The 17,936-nt window shown below is 46.1% G+C and overlaps 1 protein-coding gene across 1 annotated transcript in view; it reads left to right on the forward strand.

Moving 5' to 3' along the window:
• Wwox (WW domain containing oxidoreductase) overlaps positions 1–13,023 on the forward strand; it is a 738,022-nt gene extending 724,999 nt beyond the window's left edge. The window contains exon 9 of the mRNA XM_013012941.1: positions 11,803–13,023. Within this exon, the coding sequence (XP_012868395.1) occupies positions 11,803–11,991 (189 nt within the window). The 3' untranslated portion in view covers positions 11,992–13,023. The remainder of the gene's footprint in view (positions 1–11,802) is intronic.
• The last annotated feature ends 4,913 nt before the right edge of the window (positions 13,024–17,936 follow it).

Below are 17,936 nucleotides of genomic sequence, written 5' to 3' on the forward strand. Positions count from 1 at the left end.
AAGAGGAATGCTGCTTCATCTCTCTGCTGGGGAATGGTCCAGAGTCACATGCTGGGAGAAACGGTGCCCTGAGGGTACCAAGGCCGGAGCCTGGGAGCGGAGGACCCCCAGGCTCTGAGAAGGGGACTGGGCCCCTGGAGGAATCCATCCACCCAGGCAGAGATCAGGCACTGCTTTCTTGGTTTTGATGGGCGGGGCTAAGTTGTCCAAATTTAAGTCTGATCCCAGGATGCTCAAGTGCAGAGGCAGAGAACGAAGCTAAGGGGAATGGAGATGAACTCAAGTTTGGATCGTAGTCCCCGAGTTTCACAGGCCTGTGACCATGAGTCTCTTGATGTCTCCCTTTACTGTGATGTCTACCTGGTGAGGTGAGGCTGTCCTGAGAATCACAGGTCATCACAGCTAGCCAGTACATGATAGACTCTCCATAGCCAGCAGCCATTACCACCGCCACCATTCCTGCCCTGGCTCCTAGGATCATATCCACCCTCCTTTTTACAACCATTAAGGCTCATGCTTTGCCTGGAAAAGACTGGCAGGTGTTTGGCATGGAGATGCAGAGCTGATCGAAGGGCTTGCCAGTGACTGCTGTGATAAACTGAGCCCTGGGTGGACAGTCTGGCTAACGGGGTGGAGTTAGGGCTTGGTTCCAGGGGATTCTCCACAGGGAAGGCCCACAAGGCACTGTGCAGGCTGGACCTCTCCTAGGATCCAAAGGGCAAAATAGAGGTCAGCTAGGGAGAGAATGTCTGCCCAAGAGGCAAAGCAAAAGCTGGCATCAGGAAGCAGACGATGGTTGTAGAGTGAGCTCTAGAAGGCCTACTGCTCTCATCAGGCTGGGGTGGACTCGCAGCTGTCATTACCTCCTAAAATTTGAAGGTAGCCATAGGCCTCATGGCTCCAAGCTCTAGCATGGTGGAGACACCAGCAGCCATGGCCCTGGACCACAACAGCATTCTGTTCCCCTCCGGTACCATTAGCCAATCAGCTGGCATCTTTGTGATAGATTTCCCCTACGGTCAACCTACCTACCTCTCTACCACATAACATTTTGGCTCCAAATCACTGACACTTTCAACGTGCTGTTGAACATCAGCTTTTCAGCAGGTATGAAGAGAAAAAGGCAGATTAAACAGCCACCAGTTGAATGGCTGCAAGTACGCATTCATTGATTCATTTATTCACTTTTGATCTTCTAGTTGGCCTCGGGGCTTTGGGATCCCTGATAGTTCTCATGTTTTGAGGCAGAAATTCAGCAGAATTCTTCAGTAGAATAAGGAGACAGGTTTAAGTGCTCATAGGAGATATAACAGAGGTGCACAAGGACCAATAAGGGAAGAACACGCCACAAGTAGGCGTGGATTTCACAAAGGATTTTACCACTCACTTGGTAGTGGGCGTTTAGACAGCCAACACCACTCTTGTCCCTTAGTCTTCTCATCGCTGACATGGAGCTAATACCCCCAACTGGGGTGGATGCATGTATTTTACAAAACAAAACGGTAGTGGCTCAAGTGTTGATGTTCAAGGAACATGGACTTGAACTTGGCTCTGACTAGAGGAGCAATGGATTTCACAGCCAGTAGAGGATCCAGATATATTGAGTGTTGCGTGTGATTGGAGAGAAGGATTTAGCTTAGAAGGCAGAAGTTTCACCCTATTTAAGTCCCCTAAATTGGGGGGGAACCCCAAGATAGTCTGATCTATATGTTTCGGTGTTTAAATTTGTTCCAAATAGAATTGTAGCTACCTTTGAACTTGTGCTTATTTTATACACAGAGAATGATCAAACGTTATAGATTATCCTTATCAGAGGCCAGGAGAGGGGTGCTTTTTGCCTCCTTCAAAAATAGAGAGATCAAGGCCCAGGGATTTGCCGCAGTGCTGACAGCTGGCAAAAAGACAGGATTCCAGTTGAATGCTTTCCGCTTCAACTTTTGGGCTTTTCCTACCATCTCATACCACCAAGGGCTCCGCAGAAATGCCAGCTCTTCCCGCCTCCTCCTCCTGTTCCCTCCAGGACTGAAGAGCCAGGAGTATCGATTCGTCCCCAGCAGAGGCTGGAAAGGGCTTCTTTCTCTCTGCCCACATTGGGCAGTCCTCCCGAGGAGGACTTCTTAAGTGGAAAATTACAAGCGGTGAGGGCAGGGTCTGCATCTGCTCATCTGGATTTGTACGTGATGCCCCAGCTGATTCTGTTTTTTGAAAGACCTGACTTTGCCGCAGTCTTCCAGAGCTGCAGACAGTTCTTTGTGCTATCAAATTAAGTTTGGAAACTTCAAAAATAAAAAATAAAAAAAGTCCCAGAGGAAACTGTCAATTAATGCATTTATACGGGAGCATCACATTTGGGCAAAATATCTTCAAACACAAGCGCTGTGTTCTAACCATTAAAAAGTGAGCGTGCTCCCCGGTTTCCATAGATACCAGAGGTAATGGCCTCTTTCCTCTCTTGAAGAGGGAGAGTTGTTTGGTTCCTCTCTTTTTTGTTTAAACCTTGTCTTTTTTTTTTTTTTTTACTTTTTTTTTTCCCTGTGTCCCTATTTGTGAAAACAAAAGGTAACCAAATGGAAACTTGGCAATATAATTTGTCTGAGGAAGACAGCTTGATTTATAATCTCAGGTGATTTTGTTTGTGCTCACCTCATTATTTCATGGCTTCTATAAGAGCACTGGTATTTGCAGGAATAAGATGGAGAATTTTCAGTTGACTCAAGTATTTCCCAAGGCCATCAAAACACACTCCTCAGGAAGATACTAATGGTCTATTGAAGAGCAACTGAGTTTTCACAGTATATGGAGCAAAGATTGGTAAACAGTAGCCTGGAGGCCAAATTCTGCCCATTCCCTGGTTTTGTAAATAAAGTTTTATTGAAACACAACCATGTTTGTTTTAGTGGATGTTGACTATTGCGTTTGCAATGACAGTGTCCAATCTCAACAGCTGCAACAGAAACTATCAGGCCCACAGAGTCCAAATGATTTAATCTATGTGTAGAAAAGGTTTATTGGTCTACCAGAGTTTTGGTGGAATTTGATGTTTTAATGTGACTCAGTTTCTACATCTTTGGAAAATTAATGACAGGACTCTCATAGAGTTTTTGTTGCACTTGACACCTAAGAAAGGGACAAGATAATTGTTTTCACTCAAGTTTTGGGGTATTTTTTTTGACAGGAAAATCTGAAAAATACAAGATACCTGTGATTCCAGAAATACTTTTGAAAAGCCAAGCAGAGTGTGTCAACATCAAAAGCCAGGCAGCTCAGCGATTGTTTCTGGGCCTGGAATTGCTCAGTTTCTCTTGCCAGTGAGAAGCAAGAGGGAGCCTGGATTGGGGAGGAGGCTGCAGCCAGGGAAAAGAAAGCAAACAAAAGAAGCCACAGTAGTTTAGGAAGAAATCTTTAATTTCTATTCAGCTTTAAAGAGTTTGAGAGAGCCGAACCCCCCTCCCCCGTACGCCCCCCTTAACAAACCAGTTCAAGTACATGCCTTCAGATTATAAAAGTACCTGAAATTGCCTAGAATATCAGCATGCATAGCTTGTTAGTATTTACATATATTTACATAGGGAAACAAGAGAAAGCTCTACAGTTATTTACAGTCTACATAGGAGAAGAGAAAGGTGGCTTAATTGTATTTCCTAAAATACAGTAGATAAGTAGTCAGTACATGCATATTTAGATAATATTTGCATGATAGAGTGCAATTTTTTAAAAAAAGACATACCTTTGTAACTTCCTATGCTAAGGTGTTGCATAATCAAGGTAATTTCTTTTGTTTTGTTTTGTTTCTAGTCTATTTGCATCAAGTGCTTCAAAATGCTCACCAACACCCAGGCAGAATTATTTACCCTGGCAATTAAAGCGACAGCACACACGATCATTTTCTACTAACTAGCAACGAGCTGCTGGTGAATGAAATATCTATTGTTTCTCATTACCCATCGACCACTGTGAAGTGATCCCTCTGTGTAAAGGCAGTGCCTGAGCTATCACCATTAATTATGAAAGTAATATAAATGAGATACCTTCCACAGAATGTTCTAAATGAAATAGTAACGAGGCCAGCATCTTTGAGCCTGAGAGATTACCTGTTCCAAGGAAGTCTCTACAAAACTACGTAAACCTCAAGGCGACATGTCCAGTTTGATGTGGAGGAGCTGGACATAGAGTCCTCCTGCCTCTGAGATCAGAATTCCTACCAGCCCATCCTCCTGATTCATTTTGGGATGACAAATGAGGAGTTAACTTCCTACCTCAAAGGGATCCGATTAGAGACACCCCACCCCATGTTTATTGTTTCCCAATGTCTTTTCGGTTTTAGGTGGTACAATCCATGGAGGACCTAGGCGTAAAATCTGAACAAACAGCTTGTTTGAGGTTTGCCCTGAAATCCTGCCTGCTCACAAAGCAGTCTGTTTGCACTTTTCTTAAAGAGCTAATATGGCAGGCCGACTGAGTAGAGCTACTATGCCAAAAAGGAAAGGAGAAAAGTGTTTGTAGTGTGCAGACACTCTTTGAACCATTATATTAGAACTGGACCCATTCATTCTGCCTGGCAACAATTTCAAAGATGTATTTCAGTATACATGGTAAATACAGAAGCATACATTTATATACAGTATAATAGGGCTAGCTATCCAGGAGATTAAAGAAGTAGAGTAAAAATGTAAAATGTATCAAATTAACACAAGCTCAAATATCTTCTTTTCTCTCTTATAAACACTCAGAAGTCCTTCCACACTGACATGGACGTGACCCAGTTGTGAGATTTTGGTGGGCAAGCCATCAGACTTATCCCAGGTAGAAAGATGGGGCTATTATTATCAGTAAGATGCTCATTTCCATGGCAAATTTTCATGGCTCTTCTGATTGATCTTTTCAAGCAATCTCATGGAAAAATGGACAGCCCAATACAGTTTTCCATCTTAGCAAGAGAGCTCTCCATTCAAAAAGAAACAATGTGAAAAAATGTGGTCATTACCAATGATATCACCAGGTGAATCCCTGCCCAGGGAACGCTTCCATGGATGCAAAACAGAATCCATACCTTCTCCTATGTATTGTGAGAGTCCCTCGGGTCCAATCAGTTCTAGAACACCTTTGGCAGACACAAATTGAAGCATTAAGTCTACCCCCCCCATAGATTGTGCCTGTGCCATTCCTGTTTCTTTTCCTCATTAGTAATACCCCCTCATCCCTCCCCACCGAAGCAAATCTTTCTAGGGGTCAGTTCATAATAGCAGCACGTCTAAATAGTGCATCTCTGTGCTCTTAAACCATTCATAAATCTGTCACAGAAACCTTGGAACATTTATGGTAAGAATTCTAGGGTGTTAGGAACATATATAAAGGATTTCACCTATTTCCAGAAAAAGTTCAGATCCATTCAGCCTCTTGAAAACAGATCTTTGGGGGTCTACCTGCTTCACTCTGCCCTTCCTTCCTTCTATCCTGGGGATAAGCTAAGTTAAAATCCTCACCCATTCCTCCTGCCAGGACTTCCTAGAACAAACTTGACTTTGGACAACTTTGTGTGGTTGACACTTCCTCTTTCTTCCTTCTCTTGACTTCTATAAGAAGCCAATGATGTCCCTCTAAAACCTTCGACGAGTCCTGCCCAACTTTCCCCCTGAAACTCCCTGGTCATCGGGCTGCTTCCTGCAACTATGGCCGAAAAGACTCCAGAGGGCTTTCCAACTCATTCCCGGGGGCCATCCGATCAAGCTTCTGAAAACTCCTTCAGTGATCTTGCTAGAAAAGCACGTGTTTGGCCAGAGACCCAGTGTAGATTTGAGGGCATGCCTAACCTGTGAACAGGAAAGTCCCCGGGCCCTCTCAGAAACTCCCTGAGCCCATGGCCATCCTGTGAAAGCTGTGTGGCCTTCTTGCTCCTCCTTCATTTTCCACAGTGTGGGGCCGTGTCCTGTGCTGGCCAGTCTACATGTCTGGAGATAGACTGGCATGCCTCACTGCTTGGCTTGCCCTCAGAGCTCCTGGTCCACACACTGTGACCCTAGTGTCACTTAGGAAATGGCATTCTTCAACCTTCCTAGGAGAGTCAACCAGAGAGGAGTCTCAGGTTTTTCACACTCGTGAGACTGGTTTATTTTGGTTTGTTTTTTTGTTTGCAAAAAAAAAAAAAAAAAAAACCAACGTGTGGTCATGGTAAGCTCTGGGACATGCTATCAAGACCATGGGCCTCGGGCAGCCACGTTTCCTTCTACAGGGTATGGGGGCTGTGAGCTTCTCCTGAGCCTTCCCTCACCCTGTGAATACCTGAAAACAAATATCTGCTCTCCTGATCTTCCTCACCCCCTGTGGAAAATGACTTGCATTCCCCTTCTGTAATACATGCTAAGAACATCCTGTGCGTTAGCTGAATTCCCCAGGGCTATTGAAGAATATGCCTTTTAATACCCACACCAAGGACTTGTATGCACCTAAGCTTGTATTGTCAAAGGCCTTTTCGGGAATCAATGGTCAGGAATTTGCAGACGTGAATTTGCTAGGGGTTTGTTGGGGGAGGGGGAGGCGGGGAATGGGGATACGTTTTCTTGGCAGACCTGCTTGAGCATGCCGCAGCTGGCTCTTCTAGGGCAAATCTAAAGAACGAGACGGCTGAGGGTTGACCCGTCCTGATATCCATGCTGGGTAAAGCTGTCGTTTGAGGAGAAAGTGACCTAACTTGGCACCTGGAGATGGTACTTTGAATCAGGTGATTTTTTTTTTATTAAGGCGATCTTTGTATTTGCTATTGGTCATGGGGAGGGCACTAAGCCTACATTTTTGTGAATCTGAATGATTCTGATTTCAGTTTAGCTCCTGCCTAAATCAACACTGGGGGGGGGGGAATATCCCTGAACACCAGACAGCCGCCATGTTTAATTTGAGGCCATGTCAGCCGTGTCCATCTGAGGCATGGCCTGGTAAACAAGAAGACAAGATGGTACAAGGAAACTCGACACACAAAAGGCTGAGCAGCATGCCAGTGTGTGTGTCACACGTGGAAGAAGGCGCCATGCACTGATTCTCATGGTGCTTGGAACCGTCCATCTGTGATTTTTTCTGGGTATCTTTGGACAAAACGCTTTTGACCTCTGATACACAGAGGGCATCCCTGTAAATGGAGATTGAAAAGGTCTGTAGAGTTGGGTGAGGGCTAGAAAAGAGTCTTGTCAGGTGCTTGCTAAATCCTCCACAATGATAGGCTACCATTAAACGCTAGCAACATGACAGCTTGAATAGTCCCACTAGGTGAAACATACCGGAAAACACAGTGATGTGTAGGTCAGACCCCTTCTCCCGTTCCCCCACCCTCAGATCTCTGCTTCCCTCCCTTCTTCCCCTGCCCCACACATGATTTTTGGCAGGATTGGTGTGCTTATTCCAAAGTGAATGGTGCCATTCGATTATGTCAGTCTCCCAGTGGAGGAGAAGGGCTGGTTGGCTGTATCACTGGCATCAGAGAGGCCCATGGGCCTCCTGGTATCACCCAGAGGGCTTTCTAAAAGGATGTGTAGCAAATGTATGTACAGAAAGACTGTTCTTGAACTACAAGTCGAGAACTATAAGTAGTATTCCCCTGAGCAGCTTCCTTTCGTTTGTCTTTCAAATCAGCAATGGAGCCATAATGGTTTTTAAGAACCTCTCACTTCCAACTACCAAGGTACTCAGAGATAAACTCTGGAACACTGAGCCATGCCTTTCAGGAAGATAGGGAAGGATGGAGAAGCCATGGAGGCCACCATTGATTTCATATACATTGGGGTGCTCACCATTCATCTCCACCATGGTTGATGCTTCCTCTCTGGGTTGGGTATTCACAGGGCCCCCTAGGTTGCGTAACCTGGTCTTGCATTTGGGAAGTTGTTTGCTTTGCCTAGTGTCCCCAAGATGAGCAACAGTGAGAAAGGTAAGGGTTTGTAGATTACACTCACCTTTGGCCAAATCTGCAGATCACCTCTTTGCCTCTGGAATTTGGCTCTGCAATGACCATTCCCCTTCCACAGCTCTACATTTTGCATAGATTAACTAACGGTTTTTGTGGTGCAATGTTCTGGTATTGATATGTTTGTGATCAAGCAACCTTAGAGCATCTATTGCTCTGGTAATCATTGGATAATATAGATATGTCATGGTAGTGTATCTATTTTTTTAAATGCATGTCATGGGTACATATAGTTTAAGATAGGAATCTATTCTTCTCTTTTAAATAAGCATGCATAGTAGAACAGAGACACCTGAAAACTAAACATTAATCGTATAACTAACATGTGTTCTGTTAAGACATAAGTAACACATCGGAGTATCCACGAATGCTCTACAGATATGAATATGTGGTTTTTTTTTTTACCATGTATTGTTTATCAGAAACCTCCGTACCCTCTCCTTTAAAGGAGTCGATATTCATTTGTAGTCTGTGCTGACAGCTACAAATTGATGGCTAGCACTTATCAGATAAATGTTGATGAAAAGCAGCTACTTAACATTTTAAGCCCAACAAGGGGTTTTGGAAAGGATGGATAATTCAGATCTCAGAGCCTCAACCATCAGTGGTAGCTACTTCCTGAATCCCAGCATTCTGAGGTTGAAGATGATGCTGGAAATCTGACAAATGGTTTCAGGAAGAGAATGATGAACTCTTCTTCCTACGATGTTCTCCACTTAATCCCAAAGATGCATCCTGGATAATTTTACAGACACTGTAGAGATTGATGGTCCAGGTCTTCTCTAGCTGCTCACAAATGTCTGCGTCGATTAGAGATGGCATTTCAGGCATGATTAAAGATTCTGCTGGGTTTCCCAGACATTCTCAGTAGCGTGTCATCCGCACGGGAAGTCACTGTGGGCTGAGTCTGAGGCATTCTGGTGGTTGGCACTCCATGCATCCTGATAAATTGTCCTCAAGAAACAGATCAGGGGAACCCGGACCTGCAGCCGCTGTCATCATTTTCTCACGGTGAATTCATAAGCAATGGTGACAATTGGCAAATCCTGCCTTCAAATAATATTTGATGCCAGTGTTATTAGCGTTTCTTTTCTATGCTTCTTTCACCTTGTCTGAATTATGTATGGATGCCCAAAAAAGTGGCAGGGGAGTCATTTGATGATGATTAAAGTGCTCTATATAAAAAACAAAAAAAACCCACTTTTTTTTATCAGTTTAAAAATGTTTCATCTTGGATCAGCCTTGTTTACTAATGAGATTTCACTAATGTGACCCAGTCTCATGCTGATGGTATTCAGATCTAAACGCTGATGAGCCCCAAAAGAAGAACTTGTTATTAAACTGTCATCATGTAATGTCCTATAAAGATGTCACTCAGAGAGGGCCATCAGAGCAACTGAAAAGAGAATTCCCCAAGAAGCCTAGGGGGTCGTGAGGCATTGTCACCACTTAATTGTCCACTGTGGAAAGAAAAAAATAATGCAAGTACCAGTCAAAGCAAGCATGAGCAGGCAGGGAGATCCTGGCAGGAGTACACAATCGATCTGTTCAGTGCTGAAGGTGGCCTCTGTACTCTTCCTACATCGTCTTCTTCCACGAAGCCAGAACTACCTATCCATAATACCGTTTCAAGTAGATACCACATAAAGTCCAGTGGCAAGGAACTGAAGCCAATTCTTGCTAAAACATTGGGCTTTTTCTAAAACGCAGTTTGCAGTATGATAGCCAAAGATAAATTTGTGTGGAATTTAGCTGATTGCAATTGCTTGCACATTCCATAAAGGGAAAACCCATGCCTCTTGTTCTTCTATTAGCATGACTGCAAACTTCCTTTGCACAAATACCATCCCAAGGTGTAAGGGTGCAGCCTGCCCACTGACTGGGGCACACGTCTACGTTGGGCCTGGAAGAATTCTGTCTGGCTAGACTTGGAGAAGAGCCAACAGGATTCTCTCACTCAGTGCTTAGGAGTAGATGGGAAGTCAAGTCACCTGACCATCTTCCGTGGTTGGGGTTTGGTGGCAGCTATAAACTAAAATGGAAATCCAGGACAGATATTCTGAAATTCATGCAAAGCACCATTGCCAACTGGGAAGGGCCAAGAACCCAGGTCAGCATGCTATTCGGCTTGTGTTGGCTGGATGATCATCTTACTCCTTGCTCTGTCTTTAGAGGTGCTTTTGGAGGTCACCTCTGAGTCAGCTGAATCGCTTGCAGGCCTTTAGTTGTGTATGGTGCCAAACAGGTGCTAAGAAGGAATCATAACTCAAGGCAGCAGAGCCTGGAGAGCCGGGGCTCCTCTCCATTAGACTTGAGCCCCACGAACCAATCAGGAAAGACAGAAAACAGCTGAATCCAAGAAATTAACTGGCTAGAGGGAAGAGCGAACATAGCTAAGAGGACTGGGGAAGGCACCAAACCAGTGACCGCTTAATGACATCCAAGTGATGTTGGAATTCTGGAGCAGACAGAGACAATGGACACTCACGTCATCATCCTGTCATTCCCACCTCCCGCCCCGCCCACCCAGCTTCCCTGGACCATTTCCCTTTCAGGCCAGTGCAAACGTGGCTGCAGAGCCAGGCCCCGGAGCTGAGATGAAACAGCTTTACAGCCCTTTCCTAAGATTATACCAGGTTCTCCATGGGCCTGGTTCCCAGTGCTTCTAGAATGCAATCAGTGAATGCAAATCAAACCCCATGGATGGCTGTCCCTTGCCTGATTCCATCTCACCAGCACAGTGTAAATTCTGCAGGGGCAGAGAACAGTGATCTTTCCGTAGGGACCGAAACCCATTTTCCCTGCAATGGAGCATCCTTCATGCTTTTCCTAAAGGCGGCCATATTGCCTTTCCCAGTCCTCACTTGCAAGCCCACTCTCCATCGGCGGATAATTAGTTGGTGTAGCAAGGGCTATGATACCCATAAATAATCATAAGATGCCAGATAAACTGTATTAGTTTTAAATTAGAGCCATGCGTACCGTGTCTGTCTATGAAGAGCAACCTATTATTTTTAATTATGGCTTGCAAGGCAAAGTGATTTCTAACCTTCTTTACAGAATCCCTGGCCACATTCCTGTCAGTCCGGATGACATGGTACACCAATCAGTCCCCACATCCCTCATCTCAGCCCCAACCATCCCTCTAAAGGTGGATGGGAGGGATGGATTTTGAAGGGGGCTAGAAGGAAACATACCCCCTGAGCGCCTCTCTCCCCCCGCCACCCCCATTCCATTGTAAATCTGAGAGAAATCTGACAATTGGAGAAAGGCTTTCTAGAAGCATTAGTGACTGCGCCTGTGCACGCATGCACGGGGGTGGGGGAGGGGAATCACACATTTCCGCAGCATTACAAACCCTTCCTCTAGCAGCACCACGAGAAAGTTCTGGCACCAACCTCACTTAGGTTTTCTCCCTGATGAACTACAATTAAGAGCAGTGGATTTAATTCCAATAGAAGGTTCTAGAAAGAGCTTGGCATCAAATTACATTACACTTGGAGAAGTCAAGGGGTTGCAGATGGATTTGTTTCTCAGGCGTTGGGAAAGGACGCCATCATTCTGTCTTTCTGCGGAAGTCATCTGACACAGTGGACTGATATGAAGTCTTCGTTTTCCAAGTCTTTTCTAGATGAGGTGTAAAAACTCACACCAGCTTTACAAGCAGAGTTTTATAGACTCATGGTTCCTGGATGATCACCTCGTACTTTTCCCAGCCCTGTGCTCTGAGTTCAGGACCGTCTGCCATGCTGAACTGGGTAGTGGGGGAGGCTTGCTTGCTAATTTCCAGATGGCTAGAATGAATGACCTCATCCTTCCTTTTCTCTCCCCCCTCCCCCTCTCATTTCCAGCAACAAGGAGCTGCCACCTCGGTGTTCTGTGCTGCAGCTCCGGAGCTGGACGGCCTAGGAGGGATGTATTTCAACAACTGCTGTCGCTGCCTGCCCTCCCCGGAAGCTCAGAGCGAGGAGATGGCCCGGGCCTTGTGGGTGCTCAGCGAGAGGCTGATCCAAGAGCGGCTGGGCAGCCCATCCAGCTAAGCGGAGCCCAACAAGGATGGGCACACGCCTTGTCTGCGGGTCCTGTGCTCCCCGTGGGACTCCTAATGGTCCACCACTGGATCCCTGACCACCGTGGCCTCCTGGGGGTACACAGCCCTCACATGCAGATCCTCAAGAGTCAAGAAACAAGCGCAATTGCAACAAGTTGAAAAATGTTAACTACCAAGGGAAGACAAGGAATGACTGGGGTAAAGGGGCGATGTCACTTTCCCGGGGCTGAGTGAGGTATGGGTGCCTTGGCCTTCTGGTGGTGGCCTGCTGGACAGCAGAAGCTCGGCGTGGTGTGCAGGTTCCTTTGCCCACTGTAGAAGCACAAGCCATTGGCTAGGACTCTTAGAAATGCTGATGTCCTGAGATCCCAACAAAATACCAACACTGCCGCCAGACGCTGGCCCTCTCCTGTTCACCTCTCCACGATGCATCAATCCAAAAGAATCACTGTTCCACCCACTGTCCAAGTGGGCTTGACAACTCCAGGGAGAGGTTCTCAGAATATAGTCCAGTGGACCAAGATGGCAGCTCCAGAGGTAAAGTAGAATGGCTGGAGCTGAGGGGTCCAGCAGTGCTGCCTGAGCATCAACTCCCTTGCCAAAGCTATACCAAAAAATTCTGTAGAGATTATAACAAAGAATGTCTGTGAATCGTACCCTCGATACTGACATGGGCAGGAAAAGAAGCGTCATGTCCTTAAAATACCTGGAGTGGAGAACACAAGGTAGTTCCCTCCAGTCTTCAAACAGTTTCAGGAGTCCCACAGCTTCTGGTCCACCTGCTTTAGCCTTAGGTGTTGGCTTCACCCCTTCCTCCCATCCCAGGCTTAATAAAGGAGCATGCCTGGATAGGATCGTCTGAAGTTTGTATTGTTTCTTTAAATGTTCATTTCAAGGTTGTTGTGTGTGTGTGTGTGTGTGTGTGTGTGTGTGTGGTTTTTTTTATTTTATTTTTGTTTTTTAAAAAAGAAACCTAGAGGGGAAAAAAAATAAAGCGCTTCTTGTAGATGCCAGGAAAACACTCTTCTTGTTTCTTCTCTGAGTTTGTGTTTTGTGTTTGTGCTTTGTTTCTGTCCGTGGGCCAAGTTGTCTCACGCAATTAGCATGCCAGCTTCGTACTTTCTGTGAGAGAAAGAAAGAAAGCAGAACAATGACTATTGTATAATTCCACCTCCAGATCTGTTTTTTTTTTAATTAGAGTAGAATTTCAACCCTTCATGGTTTATTCTCCTAGGATTATCAAACCTTGGTGCTCTACCACCTGAGCCATGCCTCCAATCTGGCATTTTTGCTGGATAATTGGGAGATAAGAGTCTCAGGGAATGTTCTGCCTGGACTGGCTTCAAAGCATGATTCTCAAATCTCAGCCTCCTGAGTAGCCAGCAGGACAGACGTGAGCCTTCCCCAACTGCCCCTTCCCCTTTACACTATGATTTTTCAGGCCAGGAGCGATGAGAAATCTTTTAAGACCCTCCCTGAGTCATATAGATCAAATCTTCATACGTTCATTGATTCATTCAACAAACATCCCAAGTACCACATCTGAAAATTCCAAGAGTAGGGTGAACCAGGACAGGGGAAGTTCACCCCGATGGGAAGCTCTGGTGAGATGTGGATCCTTGTTCCTTCCCTCAGTAGTGGGATAGCCTCAGGCCTGGCCTCTGGGCCTCTGCCCTTGGGTCCAGTCCAGCCGAACAGCATTGCTCAGAGCCTGGCTCCAGACTCTCTTCGAGCTGCATCCTCCTTTAGAGTATCCATATTGTTCTGGGACTGTCGCAGGCATGCTTTGCTGGCCCACCCCATCTGAAATGGCGCACCTAATTTTCCTCCCCGGGCCGCACCTTGGATGGTCCCTTCCCACACAAAGTCTTAACATGGGCCACATGATTCGCCTGGGCTGGCACACTAGGGCTTGCCCTTTCTGGCTGCCCTTTGGAAACCACTGCCTTCACGAGCCTGGGCTGGCCTGCTGGATGAGGAGAAACAGTCACCGCTGGACCACACGGCACACTAAGCATGAGACTGGTGAGTGTAGCCATCCCAGGCTAATCTGCCCCAACAGAACCATCCTATTGGAGAGGAGACCCCTCCTCACTCCACCCCCCCCAACTGCAAAACAGAGCACAAACCACAGCCAACACTAACTAGCACAGCCTTTGTGTCGCTAAGGCCAGCCGTTCTCCGTGAGTTCTGTCATCACCTGCCTCTCCCATCAGCTTCCAACTCATTCCCCACCTCCGCCAGAAGCCATCTTTGCCCTTCTCGTGATGGTCCAACAGGCCAAGTCCACTCCCAGCCTGCTCTAGTCTTTACCGGTGAGGTTCCCTCTGGTGGAGAGAGGCTTTGCAGAGCCTTCTCCCTCTTCGCTTTGCTTGCTTTAGATGAGGTGACATTTCTGGCCACTGCATTCATGATGTCACCCCTTTCAACCTCCTTTGCCCCTTTATTTTCCTTCCTCCAAGCAGTGCTTTTGGACACATTATGAGTCAACTTGCTGGCTTTCTGTCTCCTTATACTACAAATTCTATGATGTTTGTCTATTTTCTTCACATCTGGGGCCATGTGCCTTGAGCTGCTCCTGTGGCATAGCAGGCTCAATAAATCACCATTTTATTTATTAAAGGGAAAGGCGATGCTTGGTGACTAGCTGTTATGGTCACCAAAATCACCTCTTTCTCATGGTGAGAATGATCACAAGCCACTGGCCGCTAAGGGGACTTACACCATCGTCTCGAAGTTCTCATGTGACCACAAGCCCACCAGCAGTGGCCTCTTAACATCTTACAGTAGAGAAGACTTAGACAAGGGGCGTTTATGAGTTCCCAGCATGCCCAGAGCTTGTGAGTTGGTAGAGTTATGAGGCACACCCAGGTCTCGGTGATGTCCAGGCCCCAAATATCATCCCTGCCAGAAGCCACAGCTGCTTCCTTACGGGGAAAGGAGGTACCACTGGTGTCTGAGGAGAGGCAACTTTACACCTGACTGTATCCCACCCGCCATGCCTCGGAGCCAGGAAGAAAGTGGCAGTGGAGCAGCATCAGCCAGAGGGAGCACCTGACTATCACAGAACCAAAGAGAACATGCAGGTCGCCTGCTTCCTCCCACGGATTCTTCATAGACCCTGAGTCAGCCCAGTGAGAACTTGGAAATGGAAGAAGAGGATTCCCCTAAGCCACTGGGCAGGGTGATTCATGCCTGTGATCCCAGCTCAGGGAAAGCATGAGTGAGAGGATCAGGGGTTGAAGCCAACCTTGGGAAAAACCTACCTAAATAATTACTCAAGTGGAGCTATGGTATCAGTGGTATAGCACCTGCCTTGCAAGCCAGAGGCCCTGAGTTCAAGCACTAGGAACACACACACACACACACACACACACACACACACACACACATCATGTAGACCAGGTCTCCATCATCCATTGATTTTTTCACTCAAAAACCATGCAGAGTGTTCCACCTCCTTCTGCCTTTAGACCCACACACTTTTACAGTGACCTAGAGAGGACACACAATAAGCCTATATAGCAGGCATGAATTATTCACAGAGTAAGACTAGTTGACCTCCCACCCTCTTCCTGTGGCCACTGTCTGGGATAAACTTCACAGCTCATGGCTGGGCGCATGGCTGAAGTGGTAGAATGCCTGCCTGGTAACAAACTGTGCATGGATCTGGCAAAATTGGGGCCAGACCCCCCCAATATCGTGTTTCCCAACAGGCCCTTTCTTCTGTTTTGATGTTAAGTAGAGGTGCACCAGCCTTACTTGCCTGGGTTGAGAGTTTCTGGTGGATTCAAGAACCAGAACTCTCGGAGGCTATCGAACCCACCTCAAAATGGAAAGAGAGTGAGCCAGGGCCTCTGTGGTCATTTTCTTCTGAGTCTCTCTGTCTCTTTAAACCTCAAAGGTGGCTGGTTTCCACTTTCATGCCTGAGTAAGAGCAACCTCACTGCGTCTCATCAATAGGAAGCAAGAAGTTGAAGCATCTTCTGTCAGTGGCTGAAGCCTGTGGCTTGTGGTTTTGGTCTTTAAAATGGGGTGATGGACGGTTTTATTTTGAACTTCAATGGAGGAAGCCTAATGGCTTTCATGAAGGTCAATGCTAGGCCGGAAAGCCTTGGTTTGCAAAATCACTGTCCATTCAGGTCACCAAGCAGGTACCATTTTTAGAAGTTTAGGTTAAAAAAAAAGTATCTAAAATAGCACTATCTATCCTGTGTGTGAACTTTGTGCTTAACCAGTTTGGTTGAAGTCACTGTAGAATACTAATGACACAAAATAGGATCCACACAATCACTGAAGGAACTGTTGTGAATTGTGTCTAAATGATGGAGCAACAACAAAGATAGGAGAGAGAGAGAGAGAGAGAGAGAGAGGAAGAAGAACAAGAACAAGAACAAGAAGAAGAAGAACAAGAAGGCGGCAGGTGAATATCCTACCTTCCCATAACACAATTTCATCTTTTCTTTTAGCTTTTCAAATCTTCATGGGATCTCATTTCTACACACACACACACACACACACACACACACACATACACACACACACACCAAGATCATCTTATTTCTCAAAGCTTATAATGATTTTTAGTAGATGTCTAATACTTCATAATGCTTAGTGGTAGAATCTCCTTTTCCCCATGGGCAAACGTCTGGGTTATTTCTTAGTGTTTGCTGGTTGGTTAATTGACTGGGTAGTTCCATCAGCATCTTTGCACACACAGCGTTTCCCCTCTGTGGATTTTTCTTGCCAGCAGACATTCGTGGGCAGCCTGCACATGTAGGTGTGGCTCATGGTGTAGTGTCCAAGGGCTAAAGGTGCTCCCCAGAAGGGTCATAGCCACCTGCTGTGTGTGCTTCTGTTTATAGTCTCATCCACGAGGAGGGTACTATGCACATTTTTCTCTACTTACTTTAACATCATATTGTTATCACCTATATTCCCCAGCAGCTAGCCTCCTTATTTAAAATATAAGCATTTGTCTTCCATTGTCCCCCAGGATAGAGTTCACAATTTTAATTAGCATGGAAATTTCAGAGTCTCTACAGGGAGAGCTCCCTGCTCAGAAAGTCTCAGTCCAGACAAGGACTTCATCTTTAGCACATTAACCGAGCAGTGAACATCCTGTCTCTCCTCCGTTGCAGTCTTTAAGATGGACACAATGTCAGCCCCATTTGAATGTGGTCCAAGCCAAAGTCTCTTCCCTGTTTACTTCAGTACCCAGGCTTCCTCAGTAAAATCATAGCTGATATTCCAAAAAAAAAATGAGCTGTACTTATCAACCAGGGAGACTGACTGGCTTCTATCTAAACTCTTGATAGAATCAGCCCTTCAGTTTCTTAGCAGTAAGGGAGAACACTTCCTGCTACTCCTCTTGATGAGAGGGGCTCTGTCTCTAACTCTAGCTTCCTTCTTGGTTCCATTGGTGGGTCCATCCATGGAACCTGTCCTTTGATATTGGGATTATGACAGTGTCTCATTTGGGGTTGGGCATCCTGGGGGAGAAAATCCACTTGGAGAACGTTGTTTCCTGAGCGCCAACCCGTGCCTTTGCCTTATGTTTATCTGAAATGCTGTCTTTGTGTAATCCAGGTGACTGCCCCTTCCCCAGCAAGGAAGCGGCCAGACTCTGAGATCAAGGCTTCCTGTTGTGATCTTGCTCTGTGCCATCCCCTCTCTGAGTCTGTCCTGATAGCAGCCCGGTCTGCACCTCCGTCCCCTCCTGTCTGCGGCCTTCTGTCCTTCTCTCCTGGCTTTGCTATTTCCACCCTTCCCTGAGGACTCCATTAAGAATTCACCCGCATGTGGCTTTTGCCTTCATATCCTTCACCGGTGCTTTGTGACGACATTGGCGTATGAAAAAAAAGGGCCGTCTTGGAACTGAAATGGTGTTGGATCGTCTTAGAAAGGACTGCTGAATTATCGTCTTTTAACAAA

The sequence above is a fragment of the Dipodomys ordii genome, unplaced genomic scaffold (genome assembly GCF_000151885.1).
Source record: "Dipodomys ordii isolate 6190 unplaced genomic scaffold, Dord_2.0 Scaffold18, whole genome shotgun sequence".
NCBI classification, from domain to species: Eukaryota; Metazoa; Chordata; class Mammalia; order Rodentia; family Heteromyidae; genus Dipodomys; species Dipodomys ordii.